Raw genomic sequence first — 22991 nt, forward strand, 5'->3', positions numbered from 1 at the left:
AATCCCACTGAGAGTGGTCTAATGCCAAGAGAAGCTTCCTCAGTGGCAGCGGACAAGATTAATCCTAACACTCTGTAGAGACAGGGACATACTGCTTAGGACATATTTGGTAGTCCGACCTCCTAACTCCGTGTACTTGGGACTGGTGAGTCATTTCGCCCACAAAACTATATGGTCCACGCAAGTTGTATCACTCGCTCTCTCCAAGGTAGGCATGAGATATCCGATCATGCGAGTTCGACAACCAACATCCAAAACCGCTAAATGTGATCCATGATCCCACGATTTCGGCCGCCAACGCCCATAAATCATCGATTTCGACAACCAACACCCATAAATTGTATGGGGTTCTCTTTAATAAGGCCATAGGTCACTACAGATAGGTAGACCACCAACACTGTGTGTCTTCGGTCCATCTTTCAGAACCAATATTCATACATATTATTTTTTATAGTTTTATGCAACACACACATGACAAATTTTATGGTTATTCTATGCACAATCATGATATGCTGCACTTAACTACTATCACATTCTTATCATCATATCATATGCAAGATCACATGTCCACATTTTATGTTTCAAAACTATATGCATGTACAACCCCGTATGCACCATATGCATACATGCTAGATGTCATACCCCTATATGCATTGAGTCATATCACATGCATACCATAAACATGCTATTCAATATATCAATTCATGTTAATCTTCATAACATAAACGCATGTATAACCAACAAAGTGCATATCATAAACATCAATGAGAACACATACTGATCTTTAACAATTCATGTATTTACTTGGTTCAATTATGGGAATAAACTGTCCCATTGGTCAACTTTCTGAACCAAGACAACATAATCATAAAAGTTCCAACTCAGAACTGTAGGTACTTAATTTTATCATTCGGTATAAATTCTGCCTCGGTCAGATTATAATGAGGAAAAATATGAAAATTTAACAGTAGATGCACAAATGTGTTAGCTAAACATAGCCACAAACCTTGCTTCATTCGAAGTTCGAAGCAGAGTGAAATAAATAATTTATCAAAACTGGTTTTTCTGCTTTAGGACTAATCTTTCCGATTCAGTCTCTTCGAATAAGTATCAATCATCAATCTTATAGAAGTATAAAAATTCTGTAAAAATTATTGTAGGTAGATTAACATGTCTGAAATAATCTCGCATAGAGATCAGGTCTAAATTCCATCTGAGTTGTGAATTAAAATTCACGGACTGCAACCTGTTCAGGTTCTTGGACATGCTGCCCTTTAGAAATTTTCAGGTTTCAGAGCCAACTTTCGTGATTTTTTACTCACAGACAGTAATGAATCTATGCATCAAATCTTTATTGAAAGTTCACCAATATATAATATAATATACATAATATTTTCAGCCATAACCATGAAACAAATTAAGAGAAATAAAATCAACATGACAATGCAATCAAATACAGGACAAAAATTCTGTTATGACTTCTTAAGGCTGTATTTTCTCATCCGGACCTCGAATAGAGCCAAAATTTCTCGTGAGACTTCCTCTATGAGTTTGAAACATCCCTCCAAATTTTGAAAAATTTTGTTCAAAGCGTTTTGGCGTATGATAAAGTTCTTGAAAAGTGTTTCTGCTTGTGAAAACAAAACAACATGACATTTTCAATAAAAAACATGTATAATTCATATTTTCATAAAATAAACTACCTAAACATGGTTTCCATGATTCGATTCATCATAATACGATTAATATCAGTTTAAACATGTATCAACATAATTTCATGTTGCATACGAAATAATCCGACGCATGGAATCGAATTCGAAACACACAATAAGCAATTTATTTAAAAAATAAGTACTCGTACACCGAAATACGTATTAAAAAGATAAAATTTAATTCTGAATCAAATACGAATCATGCACGTGTATATCAGATCTAACATAATGAACAGATCATAGGCTGATCATAAGTTAATCAAACACAAATCACAAATAAATTCATATAAATCGTATTTTTTCCAAAAAGGCTCCCATGAACCCTAATCGATACGAACTATATAATTTTATGATATTTAAATTCAGCCATGCATAAAATCATGAATCAAACATGAATATGGTTCAGATCATGCAATACATGAATATCAACATGAATCATAATAGCAATAAGCTATTAAACCCAATTTTTTCCAAAAAGAACCTTAAATCCCCAAAATCGATTTGATTAAACACCATAAATATCAAATTCAATATGATTTAAACATGCTGATCACATCAAACACACATGCAACATAATCTGAAAATATTAAACATGCTTTTTATGAGCTACAAACAATATTGAAGGGTTTTCCAGAAATCATTTTTGGTAAAAACCTGATTCAGGGTCCCATGAACTTCAAAAACCCCGAATATCAGTCCAAGCACGAAGCTAGGATTGATATTCCATCAAATACACATTTGTATCTTTATTCCAGCATGTGGATGCACCCTTGGTGCTACGTACACACACAAGTCAAAGGTTCCCTACATGAAAATCACGTAGAACAGAAAAATCGTTGGATGCTTGATGTCGATGCGTAGCTTCACCACCCTCTTGCTGCAGATTTAATGGCTACCACACTTCATGGTATATGAATTTCTCCCCTAGGGTCGTGGGTGAGGAAGGAGAGAAAGAGAAAAAAATATGAGAGGAGAGAGAGAATGGGTTTGAGAGAGAGTTCTAATGGAGACGGGAGAGGGGTGTGTGTGAGAGGCCTTTATATAGGCCCTCACTTCCCCCTATTCAAATTAAAATAGGACTCTTCCTCTCTCCCTATCCAAAATCATGTGGATAGGGGGAGGAGTCCTATTAGGTTTGAGTTTTCATTTTAATTAACTCCCTAGTGTTAAAACTCTTACCAACCTTTGACTTTGACTTTAATTAACCACTAATTAATCAATTAGTTAAGAGAGATAGAGAAGTGGGGACGTCCCACCCTCTAGACTCTTCTCATTAGGTTAATTAAATAATTTAATTGCCATATAGGCAATTAATTCCAAGTGGGGCCCACCTAGGGCTGTAGCACCCTATGGGTCCAACTAATCGGACTGGATCCAATCAACCTATTTAATTCTGGTTCAAACTCTTTGATCAAGAGTCCAAACTCAGTCCAAATATAGTCCAAACCCATATTAGATCTAAATACTACGGTTTGGATCCATATTTAGTATATTCAATATCCATTATAAAAATTATTAGGGATCCAGATACAAATAAAATTTAAAAATTTGCACGCATATATTGGACATAAAAATGCATATTTATTTAATTTATATTATTGAAAAATTGCAAGTGTTACACTTCAAGTACTTTAATATCCTTTTTGCTGCCTCCATATGACTCACCCTTGGTTCATGCATGAATTGAGATATTTGATTTACAACATGTACTATATTTGGCTTAGTAAAAGTGAGGTATTGGAGCATACCCATTATACTTCTTTATTCAGTTGGATTACAATACAACTCTCCTTATGTGCAACTTAATCTATGGTGTAGTGGACTTGGTGTGGAGACAAGCTTACAATCTTTCATACCAATTTTAGCAAGCAAATCCATAATAGCAAGGTCACCATTTTGAAACCGATCTACTTTCACCCCTAGGAAATACTTCAACTTCCCAAGATCCTTCATTTGAAACTTCATAGCAAGAACAATCTTGATCTCTTTCCTATGCTCTTCTGAATTCCTTGTCACAATGATATCATCAACATAAATAAGCAATAATGCCATCTTTCATTTCTTCTTGCAGATGAAAAGAGAGTGATCAAGAGGCGTTAAAAACCATGATTCTGTCTTTCTGAAGAAAGACTTAAACCAAGATCAGGAGGCTTGCTTCAAACCATATATTGCCCTCTTCAGGGTGCAAACATGTGTCCTGGGGTCTTCAATATGATATCTTGCGGGCTGTTCCATATACACTTATTCTTTCAGGCTGCCATGTAGGAACACATTTTTCACTTCTAAATTTCTAATTGATTTAAAAACCAAGTGTAATCAACAAGGGATATAATCAATCTTATGGTGCACATCTTGACAACGAGGTTGAATGTCTCATCATAATCCAGGCTATACTCCTAGGTGTAGCTTTTTGCCACAAGCCTGACTTTATACCTTTCCATTGAGCCATCAAGTTTAATACGCTATTTTATAGACCCATTTCAAACCGACCACATTTTTCTCATTAGGCCTTGGTACAACTTCCCACATTTGACACTCGTAAAGGGCCTTTATTTCTTCATTTATAGCCTCAAGCCATCTCCGATTTTTGGTAGCTTGATGATATGACCTGGGGTCATCATGCTTAGTTATCTCAGTTAAGAACAATTGATGATCTATAGAGAAGCTGTCATAACTTACCCCTCTCTCTATTGGGTGTCAGATCCTTCCCAATCTTCTTGGCTCAGTAACATTTTCTTCTACACTCTGAATCTCTTGGGTTGCTGGTCCTGTTTTTGCAGTTTTTGATCTTCTCTTGTACTATGCACCTTCTTTGTACTTGTGAAATTCAAGGGCTGGTCAACAACATCATGCTGTACATTGCCTCGTTCAACATTCTTTATACGTGGCTGTACTTGTTATGTAATTATTTCAGGTGACTTCTCGTTACCGTTTTGTGAGCTCTCCACAATCAGGGCATGAGAATAATTCGACATTAAGCCATGGTTGATATGACTCTATTTGGACAACTTCTTTACCTGAAGATGGTTGATTCTTTTCATTGTCAACATTTTTAAAGAGTAGCTAATTAAACACAAGATTTCGCGATATTCAAATACACTTTCCCGAAGGCTCATAGCAGCGATAGCCTTTATAATCATCCACATATCCAACTAATCTACACACACAAGCTCTTTGGTCAAATTTGGTTCTCAACGATTTATCTACATGAACATAACATGTGCATCTCTATGCCTTCAGCTCTTCGTAATTTGGATGTTTTCCATACAACATAAAAAATGGTGACTTGTTTTGTAGACCTTTCATTGGCAACCTGTTTATTACAAACACTGTAGAGTGAAAAACTTCTCTCCACAAAAACAAAGACATGTCACTCGCATGAATCATAGCTAAACTACTCTCCACAATATGGCAATGCTTTCTTTGTGCAACACCATTTTGTTGAGGTGTATATGTGCAAGATATTCTGCGATTAATCCTATCATCATTGCAAAAACTCAATGATTTTTTTTGAATAGAACTCCACCCCATCACATTGAAAATTAGCAATATGAAAAGAATTGATTCATAACAAAGGCATGAAATCAACGAAAGATAGGAAAGACTTCAAACTTGTATTTCATAAAATAAATCCATGAATAACGAGTAAAATCATCAACAAACATAACATAATATTTGCTTCCAGACAATGAATTCTTGGGTGCCGAACTCCAAACATCAGAGCGAATAATTTCAAATGGTTTTGAAGTGCCATTGTCAGATAAAGAAAAAGGTAATACACGACTCTTGCACACTTGACAACTAGAACATAAAAAGCCTTCACTTCATTCCCAGGCTAGACTAAAAAATCAAATGACTAAAAACAAGTTTTTCAACAAGACCTACTACAATAAGCTAAACGATTATGCCATATTTCAGGCTTATTTGACTCATGAATACTGAAAACATAAACAGTAGATGACGATAACAATGACAACAACTCCAACTTTGATGGCATGTTCAATTTTGGCTTGACATGCTTCATACGACTTTCCTTGAGAAGATACACATTCCCGAATCTTTCTTCTTCAACGAATGTCTTCTTCGTGAGAATATCCTTCACATAAACAAAATCAGGGTAAATAAGATGCTAGAATTAGTATCGTCTACAAGTTTGAAAATAGAAATTAATTTTTTCTTGATTTTGGGAACATAAAGGACATAAGACAAGGAAAGAGACTTGGAATTGGACATGGGAATGAAAACTTGACCAATATGTAATATGGGATGTCGAGTTCCATTACTAGTTACAACATTACTTTTTCTATGATAAGGAATCAATTCAAAAAACTTACATCATCGCTGACATGATTTGCTGCACCGGAATCAATATACCATATCCTTTGCTCGTTCTGTTTCAGATTCAACCTGCCAAGTGTTGCCAATAACACGTTCTTGTCCAAGGTCATATTGTTGGAACTACTAGTCTCACTCGATTGAGCCTTATGCTGGCCTTGATTTTCACCTTCCTGTTAATTCTGAAACGTGTTTACTTTTGAGTTGTGCTTGGGGTCATCTTTGTATAAGTGGAAACACTACATCCTCCTTGATTATTCATCAAGGGGGGCATATTGGGCGTGGGCAACAAGCTATGATCACCTCCATTGTTCCTTCCTCGACCTCTGCCTCTACGAAAACCATGACCTCTCCCACAGGAGGACCCCATAAAGAGGACATCATGTGCATCTCCTTGGCTTTTGTTAGCATTATTGGACAACCCCTTAAGCGACATCTCATAGTCAAGCAACTTAGGTCTCATATTCTCAAAGGTTGAAGGCTTCTCAAGAAATAACATGGTGGTAGCTAGAACCTGATACTCTGAACCGAGCCCATTGAAGGCTTGTTGCACTTTGTCTTTATCTGAAACTTCACACCCAATAGGAGAAAGCTGATCCGTTATGCTTTTAATCTTGTTTAGATAATCCAGAATGCTAGTATTGCTGTCCCTTGTCAAATTTTGGAATTCACGCTTCAAATGCATGATTTTAGACTGTGATATCTGAGAATATGTCTGAGTCAGGTGTATCCACAATTGCATAGCAGTGCAATAATCCAGAATCCCAATCAAAACTTCTTAAGAAAGAGTCGAAGTCATATAAGCAACAAGTGCTTGGTCCTTCTTCATCTAACTGATAAACGTTGAATTTCTAACCTGCACAGATTTAACAATATATCATTTCTCATCTTTATCTTCCGGCAAAACAAACTCTGACGGGACTGAAACAGAGCCATCCAGGTGTTCTGGTAGATCCCGACTCCTTATAAAAGGAGTAATTTGTCTTTTCCAGATCAAGAAATTGGAATTATTGAGCTTTTCTGAGACTAACTGAGGAATCAAAATTAGATGAAAGATTTAGAGAAGATTGAAGAGAGTCCATGACACGATATGGGTAATAATGACAAAAATAAAGAAAAGTAACACAGGGATAATTCAAGAATAGAAGAAGGAAAGACTGAGAAAGAATGATAAAAGTAACCTACTCCATGCAATCCATAATTACACGATAAACAAATGGGATCATAAAAATTGCATTTTTTGGCACAGTACCAGAAAAATCAAATCCCTTGCATCAACAACTTTATTTTAATCACTATGAAGCAATAACAAACCTTTTAGTGCAAAAGGATGTAGGCTACACAAGATAAGAGAAAATAACAAGAAGGATTATAGAGATTCAAGCCAAGTTGCACGCAAATCACAGAGAAAGTGCCTTAAAAAATGTGTTCACAAAAAAACACGTAGGTCAGATCTGATGTGCAGTATTTTTAATATACCAAATCCGATCTTGAAAGAAAGAAGAAAGGAACCCTAACTTATTCATCAAGTTAGTGCGATAAATGTAAAATCGATGAGATAGGAAGGACGATTGGGAAACACGATGATTACAACAACAAACAACAACAACTACGCCTTCATCCCAAAACAATTGGGATCGGCGATATGAACCAACAAAGAAAATCATTCTGGGTCTTCCACATGAATCCTTCTCCTCCATTCATTTCTATCCAATGCCATGTCCTCGGTGAGGTTCAAAGCATTCATATCCTTTCCTATCACCTCCATCCATGTCTTCCTAGGCCTACCCCGACCTCTTTTAACTAATATATTTTCCCATTTCTCCATCCTTCTAACTGGAGCATCATTAGGCCTTCGTCGAATATGTCCAAACCACCGTAAACGATTCTCTCTCATCTTATTTTCAATGGGTGCAACGCCTACCTTCTTACGTATCTCCTCGTTCCGAATCTTATCTTTTATTGTATTTCCACACACCCATCTCAGCATACGCATCTAAGCTACACTCATTTTTTGAATATGATGTCTCTTGGCAGCCCAACATTCCGTACCATATAGTAAAGCGGGCCTAATAGTCGTCCTATAAAACTTTCCCTTCAACCGCAATGGCATTCTACGATCGCACAACACTCCAGTTGCACTCTTCAATTTCATCCACCCAACCTTTATCCTATGATTTACATCTCCATCAATTTCTCCATACTTTTGAATGATAGATCCCAAATATTTGAAAGAATCATCCACCGGTATTTCTTGCTCACCAAGCTTCACTACACTCCCATCTCTATTTCGTTGCTTACTAAATCGACATTCCATGTATTCTGTCTTACTCTTACTCAACTTAAAACCTCTTGCTTCCAATGTCTCTCTCCATAATTCTAACTTAGCATTAACCCCAGCTCTAGACTCATCAATCAAAACAATATCATCAGCAAACAACATACACCACGACACATTTTCTTGAATTGATCTCATAAGCTCATCCATCACTATAGCAAATAGGAAAGGGCTTAAAGCAGATCCTTGATGTAACCCAACTGTTATAGGAAAATTGGTTGTCACCCTCCACAAGTGCGGACATTGGTTACTACTCCTTCATACATATATTTAATTATACTAATGTACTTGAGAGAAAAACCTTTCTTCATCATTGTCCACCAGAGAACGTCCCTAGGTACTCTATCGTAAGCCTTCTCCAAATCAATAAAAACCATATGCAAATCTTTGTTCCTCTCTCTATTTCTCTCAATAAGTTGTCTAAAAAGATGTATAGCTTCCATAGTAGATCTTCCAGGCATAAAACCAAATTGATTCCCCGATATCATGACAACCTTCCTCAACCTAGACTCAATCACCCTCTCCCAAAGTTTCATAGTATGACTCATGAGTTTTATACCACGATAGTTTGTGCAATCTTGTATATCACCCTTCTTCTTATATAGAGGCACTAAAGTACTCTTCTTCCACTCATTAGGCATCTTATTTGTCCGCCAAATCATGTTAAAAAGATTTGTCAACCATTCTAAACCTTTCTCTCCCAAGCATTTCCAAGCCTCGATAGGTATACCATCTGGGCCAACTGCCCTTCTTGATTTCATTTTCTTCAAAGCCTCTGTAATTTCTTTCTTTTGAATCTTGCGCATGAAGTCACGATTCATCTCATGAAAAGGAATGGAAAAGTCTCCAAGATCCTGAGCATGACTTTCATTAAATAGCTTATCAAAATAATCTTTCCATCTCTCCTTAATCTCCTCATCTTTGACTAAAACCCTTTGCGTTTCATCTTTGATACATCTAACCATACCCAGATCCCTCGATTTCCTATCTCTCATTTTTGCAATCCTATAAATATCCTTCTCACCCTCTTTGGTATCCAACTTGTCATAAACCTCCTTATATACCTTATCCCTCGCGTTCCGAACTACTTTTTTAGCTTCCTTCTTTGCTATCATATACTTCTCCAAATTCTCATTATCACGATTTTTACTTAGATTTCTATAACACTGTCTTTTAACCTTAATAGCTAATTTGACATCCTCGTTCCACCACGATGTATTCTTACCTAGCGGTGCACCGCCTTTAGACTCACCCAATACCTCCTTAGTCACCTTTCTCATGCCACCCACTATCTTATTCCACATAGATTCTGAATCCTCCTCGAGACACCAATCAACTTCCTTAACTACCCGCTCTACAAACATTCCTTGTTTAGCTCCTTTTAGTGCCCACCACTTAATTCTAGGATCTATCCTATGTCTATCCCTTTTGCGGCATTGTCTAATTCTAAGATCTAAAATTAAGACTCTATGTTGTATAGCTACACTTTCTCCCGGTATAACCTTACAATCGATGCAACAACCCCTATCTCTTTTTCTAAGTAGGAAAAAATCTATCTGACTCGTATTAACCCCACTTTTAAATGTTACTAGGTGAGACTCCCTCTTCCTAAACAAAGTGTTTGCTAAGATCATATCATAGGACAAACCAAAATCTAAAATCCTTTCTCTACTATCGTTTCTTTCTCCTATACCATAGCCTCCATGGATACTCTCAAATCCATCCCTACTAATGCCTACATGCCCATTAAGGTCACCGCCGATGAAAAGCCTTTCTCCATAAGATATCCCTTGTACTACTCCATCTAAATCTTCCCCAAATTGACGCTTAGTGGAATCATCTAAACCTACTTGAGGTGCATAAACACTAATAATATTAATAATATCCGTACCTAATACTAATTTAATAAGTAAAATCCTATCACCCTTCCTACGGACCTCAACTATATTATCTATAAACTCACGACTCATAACAATCCCTACTCCATTTCTATTCGTATTTATTCCTGTATACCAAATCTTATATCCCCAAGGTTCTATCACTTTTGCTTTCTCACCTACCCATTTGGTCTCTTGTAGACATAAAATATCAATCTTTCTCCTACACATAACATCTACTAACTCTACCAACTTACCAGTTAAAGACCCTATGTTCCAAGTGGCTAACCTAATTTTATGGTCTTGGACTAACTTCTTTACCCCCACCCGTCCAACAAAGTGAGGGAACCCTTGCCTATTTGACACCACACCCGGGCGCCGGTGTGACGCGTCGCTTCCGGGCGACGACCTAGCAACCCTTGCCCATTTATCACTGCCTCCGGGCCTATATAGTACAGCGCGTCGCTCAGTAGGGAACGCCCCAATGAAATTCTCATATTGGTTCATATTCATAAGGGTATGGCTAAGTTTTTATGCTGGCTGTCACAGGCCTACCGCAACCCTCCTCCTTTATCCGGGCTTGGGACCGGCAGTGTATAACTAAACAGTTATACACAGGCCGAGTTATTAAAGGAGGATATTCTAGGAGGAAACCAGATGGAGAAGAAGATAGAACAAAACAGAATATAAGGAGAGATCTGGAAAAACAATCAAGATCCATAAGAACTTACCTTGGATGACCCAATCAATGGAACCCTGCTTTGATACTATATTAGTTTTTGGTATCTTGCTATAGTTTCAGAGATGCTGCAGAGAAGAGGAAGAGGAGAATAGGGCTGGAGTCTACGGAGGGTAAAATGGCGTGTCCAGGTGTCGACGTGTGTCGACACGGGGACACCCATGTCAACACGGGTATGGAGGGCAAAATGGTGTGTCCGTGTGACAGGTTTCAACGGGTTCAGTTCAGGTTGGTTCACATATAAAATTGGTTTGGGTACATAATTGGTTGGGGTTCGGGTTAGTTCAGATACAAAATGGGTTTGCGTCCTTGAATTATAAAACTGGTTTGATAACTTTGATTACATAATCGGTTTGGGTTTGGGCCAGTTTGGTTTTACATTTTGTGGATCCATTTGTGTTGGGTATAAAATACAGGTGTATCCAAGAAGGTTCAAGTCTTCATTTATAATACCCAAGACCTGACCGTTTTTTGTTATGGGTCTATATTTTCGACCGACCGAAACCATGGGTCTACTAAAATCGGGTCAGGTCGGGCATAATTGGTTCAAGACATCGGGTCGGGTAGGGTATACCCGACCTAGTTGCACCCCTAATTGTAACCTGTACTGGCTAGACCTATGATAAGATATGTAACATATCATAAAAATTATTTTTAATAAAAAATCCCAAAAAGTCTAACACAAAAAATTGTAAAAAACTCACAATGCAAGAAACAATGATGAATTATATAAGATACAAATTTCTATCACATACCGAACATATATGAACTGCCGATGCTCACCAACATAGTAAAGATAACAAGCAATAAACACATTCGCATCTCAAAAAGAAAATGCAAATTATGAACTATCCTGTAATCATAGTCGCCTTTATTGTTCCAGGTAATTTTTCTGCGAGTGTCTTTCTTGGAGAGTTTCAACAATTGGTTTTTCTTGTGGAAATCTCAGAAAAATCTTGGGAATTCTAAAAATATAAATAATATAAAACATAATAAGAAATAACTTTGAAACGTTTTTGGATAAGTAGGTGCCTAGATTGTTTTTAAAAGTTTTTAGATGAATAACTTGAAAAAACATAAGGAAATAACTTTAAAAAGTTTTTAAAATACAAAAAGAAAAAAATAAAAGTTGGGCTTAAACTATATAAAAATGACATGTTTTAAAAAATATCGCAAAAATATCACAATATTTTGAAAATATCATGATATTTTGTTGATATTATCGGCTGACCTGAATTTGCTGATAACAATGTCGGTGATGTTAGTGACACTGCCTGTAATTAATCTCAGACTCATGGTTTAATTGTTTATGAGTACTTAAGTTTTACGTAATCAAGTTTTTTCAAAATACAAATAACAACAAATTAGATAATTTCATTCACCATCACCATCATCACCATCACCATCATCACAATATTTTGAAAATATCATGATATTTTGTTGATATTATCGGCTGACCTGAGTTTGCTGATAACAATGTCGGTGATGTTAGTGACACTGCCTGTAATTAATCTCAGACTCATGGTTTAATTGTTTATGAGTACTTAAGTTTTACGTAATCAAGTTTTTTCAAAATACAAATAACAACAAAGTAGATAATTTCATTCATCACCATCACCATCATCATCATGGTCATCATCATTATCATCTTTTCTTTCACCTCCTTCATCCTTCTCCGCAATATATGCATGCTCTTTATCATCTACCTCCTATACTCCTTCCATGTTGGTCCACTCAATGCCCTCTTTATTTAGTACAATAGGCTCTTGCTGGACCTATTCATCCAACTTATTGAAATTTTCTAGACCGATGAGATCAAATTGTTCTTTGTATCTTCTTGATGGTAACTTTTTCATTTGTCTAAATAGCTGACAAGTAAACAAAGTTGTAAATTGGGTATCATATTCACTAAAACCTTAATCATACATACATAAATGACAAATAAACTTTATAAAACTCTCTTTTGCCTATAACTTGTAGCAAACTTAGACAAGGTCATTGAGCCTTTTATGCTCCAACTTATTCCTTATTTTGTTTATGGATTTTCTCAAGGATGCTCCAATTTATTTTGCGTTTGACTAAAGATGTGAATGATAAAAGCTCCCAAATTTGGGCAATCACTCCCAAACCTAGTCCACCACATGTCAAAAATACAAAAAAACAACAATAGTTATACATCATAAGCAAATAACAAAATGAAATTGAAATAGACAAAATAAATTAAAGTATATGGACCGGTGCATCATGGTGCAGGTTTTCTCATGTTATATATTGCATTATTATAAGTATCTATTTCTTTATGAATCTCATCATGCACGCGATGATAGTGGACCACCGTAATCCCTTTTTCATTTCTTTGTCTATCTTGAAAGTAGAGTCGTTGAGAATTCAAATAGTATGTTACAGTATGAAGAGGTTGATGAAGCCGTGCAGTTCACTTTTTATCTCATCCATGATATGCCATATAGGCTTGTAGAGCTTTTTTTTCCCATTCAAATTGTCTTTAATGACCTCTTTTGCTTGTAGACTTTCCTTCACTTCTTTTATATTAGCATCTAGAAGTTTTTTTTCAAATCATGATAACAAGGCGTTTTAAATATCTAAGCCAAATACTAGTTATGCCATTTGCCATAGCTTGAAAATGAAATGAATTCCACATTGAAAGGAATGCAGACATTATAGAGTCATCTTCCTACTGCAACATTCACCTGCTCGATCAAATGTTGAGGGGGTCGTACCGATGCTATTAACAGGCTAAGATCCAGGGGCTTTCTTAGGAGGGAAAAAAACCCTAATAGAGCTTCCAATTTCACCTCTTCTAGAAGAACATCCTCCACCTCTTTTCTTCCTTCTCGCACCACTATTATGGATGTCAACAACCCCTTCTTGTTTGGATGTAAAGCTTCCTACTTCTAAAGCTATTCTAGATGTTGAAGAATTAGAGGTGGGAAGCTCATCATTAATATAACTGCTCTCCCATGGTTGCACATACCCTATTTTTGAATCAAACATCTATTTTTCTTGTCTCTTTTTTTTTTTGTTTCTTGAGTCACTGAGCCACTGCTAGCATTACCATGTCAGCCTCTGGCAAATCTTTTGATGTGCATGAGACAACATTTTGATGTCCCATCTAAATGATGCTTTAGCCAAGACACATCCCGAGAAAAAAGTTCTTACAATAGTTGCATTTGATTTTCAATTGATCCCCATTCTTTATTTTAGTGCTCTATCGCCATGCTGGGTCTCTTGATGCCATCTTCCGCCAAAAAACTCAACAAGCAAAGAAGATATTTTACTTTAATTCACTCCCTTGAGTAAAATAATGTACGAAACTCACATGGCATGTTCCTTGAAGTAGCTGAACTGTTTTTGTGTTTCTGTTGCTGGTATCTTCAAACCAATGTGCAGTTGAAGATGTTTTGAGGAGAGAAGGGAAAGTTGTATCAGAGTTAATTTGTGATCAAATTTTTGGCATTCTTTATTTGCAATGTACTGAAATTCTTGGTCTCTATAATCTGGATATGGAGTTTTATAAGCATTCAGTTATTGATCTGATAATATTTGAAGTTATTGTACATTTCAGTTTCATGGAAGGTGGATTTTGTATTGAGTCTTCTATTTTATGGATGTGATAGTTTCCTCCCCATTCAAACCATAACATCATTGTTTATGCATACATACCATTTGACAATGTGTTCCTATTATTGTCCATGTTATAGATAAATTTTACTGTGTATCTGCCTGTAGTGGACATCATATTCACAAAGTTCGGCGATGTTTTGAATTTTTTGCAAGAAAAAATGAGATATACTGACAACCTGAAACATTCACGTTTTATATGTGGTTTTTTCAAAATATCTGTATATTTCAATTTATCGCGAACTTATTGCTTCTTTGATCAGCACTAAATCCTAAAGCACAACAAGAGGGAATTTTGTAAACATGCCCTATTCTATGCTCAACATTAGGGAACTCTTTTTTTGGAAAAATCCCACCGGCTTTAATTATCATTAAAGACATTTTGGGAATGCCCGTTATGCCTTTTCCACTCCCCAAGAGTGAAGGAATTCATTTTAGTGAAATCTGAGTGGGAGGAAGACCTTTTATAGCCAAAGACATGGGCCTCTTTGCCCTCTCACCATCCATATGGGACTAAAAGGGTGTCCATTGAATGTATTGAATGACTTAATGCTTGTTTTTGAATGGATTTCTCTTAAAGCTTAAATGAACATTAGGTATTTTGCAGTTATGAATATTAACTGACATTTATCTATGAATAAATACTAAAAAGTATTTGATTATGAATATCCAAGATTTTCTAGATAATTTCCTGAGATAAAAGGTGAGTTTTTATCCCGAGATTTTCTCTTGCTGAGAAAATCCCAAGAACGACATTTGTGACTATGGTGGACTTCCACTTGTGGGTGCAGCTAAGAAGAGTTATCTGCCTGTTCTCTTTCAAGTTTCGATTATATTCCATGGTTAAGTGTTGCAACCCTCTTTGCTGGTGTGCAGCAAACTCCTGTATGCATTTAATCGCATACTTCAATTGGCTGCTCTTCAGTTTGTCCATGAGGATATGTCAAGCGTATATCATTGCCTCCATAGCTGCATTTAGTTATCACTGTGAACATTTTCCTCCATCGGACTTGATTATGCTGTTGTCCTGGCGTCAAATTGCTTGGAACATTATTCTCAAGAGGCAACTTTTGGTGATCGCAACTTCACTATATTCTCTTGTGCATCTTGTAAGTTTTCATCCTTGTGATATTTTATGCACTTTGTAACTAGATGATGGGACAAGCTAACAAAGAGAGACTAGCTGAATATCTTGGGGAGTTACAGCGTAAAGAGGATACAAATGACCGGTATGTGGCTGCTTTGAGAGGAGAAACATTGACCAGGAAACCGTATGTTAGGATTCAACCAGTTCCTAAAGAAAGCAGCGAGTCTGATAAGGTGAAAAACTAGATTTGCTTGAAAGCTCTGTAATTCTATGACATCATTACATGTCCTTTCGGGGTCGGCTAAGCTGTTCAACTTTTTTGATAACCTTCTGAAAAGTTCACATTTTTGAGAACAAGATCATGTGTAATGTACATCTAGGAAGCAGTATGCTATACACAATTATTTTGCCCTTTATCCTTTTCTTTTCTTTTGCAATTACTATATTTTTTATTTTTTCTTCTTTAAATCAATCCTGATTTTCAAGGTGATCTATTCATTGTACATGATAGTTGTGAATGTAGCCACATATATATATATATATATATATATATATATATATATATACATACATAATTGGCATCTATAATTTGGTGAGTTAATAAATGCAACCCTTTTTACATGAATCGTACTGTATTCTCTGCATCAACAATCAACGACGTACTTTTTGTTTTTTCCTGTTCCACATTTTGGGTTGTGGACTAACCAAACATTCAGGTGAACGATGACATGGTCCCAGGTGTAGGTATGTGGTAGGTAGACTTTTAAGAGTGTTGCAACAAAATTTAGGAGGTATAACAGTGTGTGTGTGTGTGTGTGTGAGCGCGCACAAGCGAATTTCCTTGTAGTGAAGGGGTTGACACTGGTAAGCTACCCATTATTCGGAATACCATGCTACACAGTCACAGTTGCATGTGTTTTTGGGTGTTTGAATGTGATATGTTTGTGAGGTTGTGTGATGCAGGGGATATTGGTGCTATCAATGAAACTCATTGTATGAGATAAGATGCAATTGTGTTTGCAAATGGAAGTCTTTTTGGTGTCAGAAATCTCAAGTGCAGTGGTTATTTGATGGTGATCAAAATACTGCCTTCTTCCATGCCAAAGTCAAGCATAACCTTCTAAGGAACCGGGTCAGATTTATTGAAAGGGGAATAGTGAGGGCTTGTTTGCAAACATCAATGAAGCTAGAAGGTAAGGAGTTTTTCATTGGGCTTTTAACTAAGACAAACACATTCGTTGATGATTTTGAAGGGTGGCCGAATACTCGGTCAACATCTATAAAAATGGTGATCTCTTGGTTCTGGTTTTTGAAGAGGAGGTTTGTCAAGCGGTGATCCTCCCCTTCCTCTTTGAAACTTGTCACTATGATTGAGCACGATTTGGTGACCCTCCATTTTACCAATCAATCTTTGAACATAACGCTGCAGTAGGGGATCCTCCTTCCTTTTTAACAATTTCTACATTTAATGACATCATGGGTAAGATTTACCTTAGTCCCCTGCTGATCAAGAACAGAAGAAGGCATGCAATGAGTCACCACCAATCTAAGGGCTCGCTTTGCCTGTTGTCTTGATCATGGCTTCTTTCAATGGACAATAGGTCATCTTAGCCAGAGGTTTGTGTGTGTGTGTATTCCCATCTACTGCCTATGACATACCGTCACAAGCCTTCCTTTGATGAGGAAATAGTCAGCATTGTGAATCAGAAACAAGGGCAGCCTGGGTCATCTAAAGGTTAGAACCAACGAAGATCCCAAGCACAATACAGATATCATGGAGAACAAAAGCAGGGACTCCTTAGCTCAAATTAGAACCTGAATTGAACTAGGGACCACAAGTTTACTGGGTTTCATCAGTCCCTTCCATAGGTCATGAAATCACTGTTAAAAGCAAAAGTTATCAAGCTCCCAAAGGTTCCTAACCCTCCTCAATTTAGAGAGAAGGACCTTACAAAATTTTGCAAATTTCATCGGGTTGTGGGACATGATACAAAGTATTGCATAACCCTGAGACACATCGTATAAGACTTGATAGACAAAGGAGACCTGCAACTCACTGAAGGTGAGGAACATGCCACATGGAACGAGGATATGGGTATTTATACCACCTTGTTTCACCAACATGAGGGGACAAAGAGTTTGGAAGCAGTGCACTCAGAAAAGTAGTCACAACAAACCTTGTAGTGTCGACGATCAAACTTCATGATACTTCCTCAGGTTTATGTCAGTGACGAGGACAAAAAATAATACAAACTAATTCTAAGACGGACTACCGTCTCAATCGTCAAAGTGGGACATGCAGAACAAAACCAGTCAGAAAATCGTAAAGAAGTCAATGTCATGTACTTTGATCAATCAACAGGAGAAATCTTTGAAGAAGTCAAAAGTAGTGCCCAGAAAAAGGAGTCACTAACACTACTCTCTCTTTTCATCCCTTCGGATGGGGCTCTGACAAAAGGGGTTGAGCACCTCACTCGGTCCGAACGGATATACCAGGTCAAACACCTCACCCGGTCCAAACATATATACCAGTCAGGACACCTCAAAAAGGTACCCTACTTCTTTCCTATCAAATGGGTTTCTGAACACAAGTACTGATAAATGAGATTCTAGTTGCTCCTACCAGGGCATAATCTATAAACAAAAGAACAATACGATCTCCAAGGTCATTTTTTAAAATTCATTGCACTAATTAGAGTCCTTCCAGCAATAGAACCAAAAAGTCTAGCAGCACTGGTGTCTCAAGTCATGACCTAGGTGCCAATCATATTTTTGAAGGATGATTCGCCAAGACTCGTATTCCTACATAACAAAACATTGCACATCACTATTTAGATCCAGAGGTTCTCAATCCCTAATTGCTTGGTAGATGGTGGTGGAGGTCTCAACATCTGTCTGTACATAATCACCAGATTACCTGATCCAAATTTGGAGATCACTGCATCCAATTTAGTGGTTACAACAAGAACATCACAACAATACTAGAGACAACAATACTGGATGTCAAAATTGGACCTATATCTCACCAGACCCTGTGGATATCCATGTTTCCTACAATATGCTTTAAGGGCGACCCTGGATCAATGAGCTAAAGATGATTTAATCTATTTATCACCAGTGTGTCAAGATACCTTGGAAGGATCAGATCATTGTCATATTTGCTGATGATCCAATCACTAGAGTGGCACAACTCATGATCCCTTGACTGGATGTATCAATGGACATTCCATCCATCTAGGAAAAATGAGAAACTTCACTATCATCTATTGGAAGTGTCATAAAAAACACCGTCTAAAGTAACAATAGTGCATTGCTAAAAAAGACCCAAATTTCTCAAATTGGCTGGAAGAATAGATGACTCGAAATTCAGAAAATGTGAAGAATACTTACCAAAGGATGACCTATGATGCTAACAATGGGATATATGCCTTTCAAAGGTTTGATAAAGGATGAACAAAGAATTCAAACTCCCATCCTAGTGTCAAACACAACACTAGAGAAGGCCTGAGGTATGACAAAAAGGAAAAGAAAAAGGCGATGACCAGAAAACAGTTAGAACTGCCTCGATTTGTTTCAGGAGAGATACTAAATCCCAGAATTGTCACAGAAGAAGAATCGAATCTCGAAGGTCTAACATTATTGGTTTAAAGCAACAGTCTCTGCGACAACATTGCGACCAACTTGGGTCACCAGAAACCAGAAAAGGATCCTACACAAAGGGTCCAAATCCAAAAATCTAAGTTTGATCCCAACACAATTTTGAGATGGTACTGTTTGCAAAAAGGGCCAGGCTAAGAAAATGGGGCCAGAGTTTAGTGATTGATACAAAGATTGAATATGCATATCTGACATGGCACACCTCTGTCAGGGAGGTTTTTGAGAAAAACAAATCCCAACAATCTTGGGACCATTACTACCAATGGAGACTACAATTATCACCTTGGTTGAGTTTCTTAGAAAGGCATCACCACCATGTGTTGAAGGACAATATCCCGAAGCCGCCATCCAAATCTATGCCCGCTAGCGAGGGCGTCACAGGTGGTGGGATGATTGAGGCCTGAAACAAATGATGGAACTAGATTATTGGTCCAAACCTGCCAATAATTATTGGGAATTCTTCCTATGGGAAGCACTTTGCCAACTTGAGGCCAAAGATGAAAATCTAGCTCAAGATCACAATCTCCCCAACAAATAGCAGATCATGTTGTATCCTTGATCAGGCCAATACTGAAACCACCTAACTTGGAGGAGAGTGATGCATCAAACAATGAACCATATCCTGTGGAATATGTCATGACTTTAACGATGCCAATACCAGAACCATCTAGTCTGAAAGAAAGTCAAGAATAAGATAAGGATTTGGGTCAGTATGATGGACCAAGTTTTTCTACCCCATAGACTCAGGAGCAGATCCTCTTCAGAAATGCTCTTGGATACCATTATTGGATCAAAGAAGCCTGCTAGGAAAGCAAAATAAGAATGTGATTCCATAGGTGGACAAACCAAGTCAAGCAGGATTTCCAGTCTGAACCTCAAGAAGTAACATGGGAAGAATACCCTCCAATAGTTCCTCGATGAACTGGTCTCAGAGGCAGATCCATCAGCAACTTCTCAGAAAAAGAAAAAAACCGAAGGTCCGAACTGAAGTCAAAAGATTCATAGATGCATCTGAATATCTTTATTGGGGCAACCATCCAGGATGCCGGGCCCCTGGTGAAGGTGGACTATGACCAATGAGAGAAGGAAATCCAAGCCCAATTCAACAGAGACCTCATGGCCCTAGAATGAGAGTCTTACTGAACTATGCACTCAGAGGTCTAGAGCTCAGGAAAGAAGATGGGTCAAATCTGTCAGAAAGTTTTGAAAGTGACTCAACATACCTAGAGTATCAAACTATGGGTTTTGGATGGTTCAAATCAGAGTCACCATTGCCAACGAACTTTGACATGTCAGACGAGGCTGGGCCAAGTGTCAGACTTGAAGTCAGGGCCTTAGCCAATTATCTGTGCTACACTCACTGGGAAGAAGACCCTGAACAAGAAAGGATAGCCAATGAAGACTGTGAAGAATGAGAAGACCAACAAAGAGCACACAGGGCTCGAGGCAAAATGAAAGAGGATTAGAGAAAGTTCTTAAATCAAACTCTCAATGGGCTTCGTTTTGAGCAACAATGTTACAAATCACCTGAATTGTTTCGTCAAGATCTGTATAGCCAGAAAAGGTGGATACAATCTTGCCAATCTGAAGCTCACTAGGACAATCATCTGGATATCTTCATAGAAGAACCCTATCCTTGGGTATTGTATTTTCAGAAAGGAATATAGATACGAAAGAAAAATCTCAAGATGAAAAATTTGAAGCACTCCTATTCAAGCCCAACCCTCTTTCCAATGAAACCAGTATCTGGGGCATCCATAAATATCAGTCCTACAGATTGACTTGTTACCTGGATACAACTGCCAAGATCCAAGTTGAGTATGAAGAATAGGTCAAGGAACAAAAGGCATAATTTGCCACAGAAGCTGAAGCTCAAGAACACGTCCAAAGAGAATTGAATGAGATAAATGAGGAAAACAAGGAAATCCCTCTCCCTCCCAGTTCTAAAAATCCATGGTTTGAGGAACAACTTTCTGAACCCAGAAATCCCTATGTCGCATATTTGAAAACTCTCGGATGGTGTTGGGAGCACATGATCAGAATGGGTCTCGACCCAGAACAAGAACTACAGAGACCGGTGGAAGCCACTTTGTGGCAGAAAAGATAGTGTTTTGGATTCTACAAGAAATGGATTTACCAGTACAAGCCTTTTGAAGAGCTGTTGTTTGGACGATTCATGCATCAAGGCTCCTATAAGAGACGCTGGAGAGAGCAACCAAATCCTTTTGACTCAAAGTGGGTTGATTCTGGAGTATGATACCTCTTTCAAGTGGATTTCATGTTTCACCCAAAAGGTTTTGAAGGATTCCCTAAAGGACAAGACCTACTCTCATTCCCTATAAAATTCCCTCGAGTGCGGATCTAACTCCCCAGTGCCTCCCATAAAAAACCCTGAAATTCTAAAGGATAATGTGGTCCTAGACTCAGATCTCGAAGACTTAGAATTAGATTCTTTGTTTTCTAGAATATCTTTTGAAGCAGGTACTACTTCTGTAGCTAGAGATTCCACTCAGGAGGACGATCATGGGCCCAAACAAGAATTGGTAGCAATACCCAATCTACAAGAAGGTGATCCTGGTCTTGACATTGTACCTTTTCAATAAAAAAATAAAAAAATTGGAAAATTGAAAAACCCAAAAATGTATCTTTGTCAAAAGGTGGAACTACTTCCTCCCTGTTCCAGAATTTCTCAATGTCTGCAGATGAGATCTAGAAAGTCTTTGTCAATCCTCTTCTTTTTGTCAATGTTTTTGTTTCTTATTTTAAAAATATATATATTTTTTTAAAATTTGACATTGAAGTTCCTCTTTAGCGCGATGAGTACGAGGATAGTCTAGACCATGAGCATTACATGGAAGAGGAAGAGTCTACCGAAGACATCACTGAGTTTGTTGAGTTTAAAAGAATTTTTGAAAGGTAGGAGAACCCGTCTCCATTGGCCAGGGAAGAAAACCTAGAGGTCCACCCCGGTACCTTAGAAAATCATCAAGTCATAAGGATAGAAGCCTCACTAAGCCCAAAAGAGATTCAAACCTTAGTCGAGTTTCTAACCCAGTATAAGGACGTGTTCACATGGTCATACCAAGACATGCCAGGTCTGAACCTGAAACTTGTCAAACACCGCCTCATATTATATCTTAATTCCAAGCCAGTCAATAAAAAACTTATTATGATTAACCAAAGGATAGAACTCCAAGTCCAAACTAGCCTAGAAGACATGCTCAAAGTAGGGTTCATCCGAGCCGTAGACTATCTTGAATGATTAACTAATATTGTTGTTGTCCTAAAATCCAATGGTAAGGTTAGAGTCTGCATTGACTTTAGGGACCTTAACAAGGCTATACCCAAAGATGACTTTTTCCTACCCAACATTGACCTCATAGTGGATATCACTGTCCGACATGGGACATTCTCATTCATGGACGGTTTTTCAAAGTATAACCAGATCAAGCTAGTAGTAGCTGACTAGACCAAAACTTTATTTACCACACCCTAGAACACCTTTTAGTGTACTTTCATGCCCTTTGGTCTAAAAAATGCAAGGGTGACCTACCAAAGAGTATGATTGTTATCTTTCATGACCAAATCCATGATTGTGAAGAGGTCT

At 37.5% G+C, this 22991-nt stretch overlaps 1 protein-coding gene across 1 annotated transcript in view; it reads left to right on the top strand.

Annotated features, from left to right (window-relative positions):
* Positions 1 to 16146, top strand: part of LOC149822624 (centrosomal protein) — a 40945-nt gene extending 24799 nt beyond the window's left edge. Inside the window, exon 2 of the mRNA XM_089981168.1 lies at positions 15793 to 16146. Coding sequence (XP_089837294.1) covers positions 15793 to 15972 — 180 coding nt within the window. The 3' untranslated portion in view covers positions 15973 to 16146. The remainder of the gene's footprint in view (positions 1 to 15792) is intronic.
* The last annotated feature ends 6845 nt before the right edge of the window (positions 16147 to 22991 follow it).

This window comes from Nuphar pumila, chromosome 11 (genome assembly GCF_984573655.1).
Source record: "Nuphar pumila chromosome 11, dmNupPumi1.hap1.1, whole genome shotgun sequence".
NCBI lineage: Eukaryota > Viridiplantae > Streptophyta > Magnoliopsida > Nymphaeales > Nymphaeaceae > Nuphar > Nuphar pumila.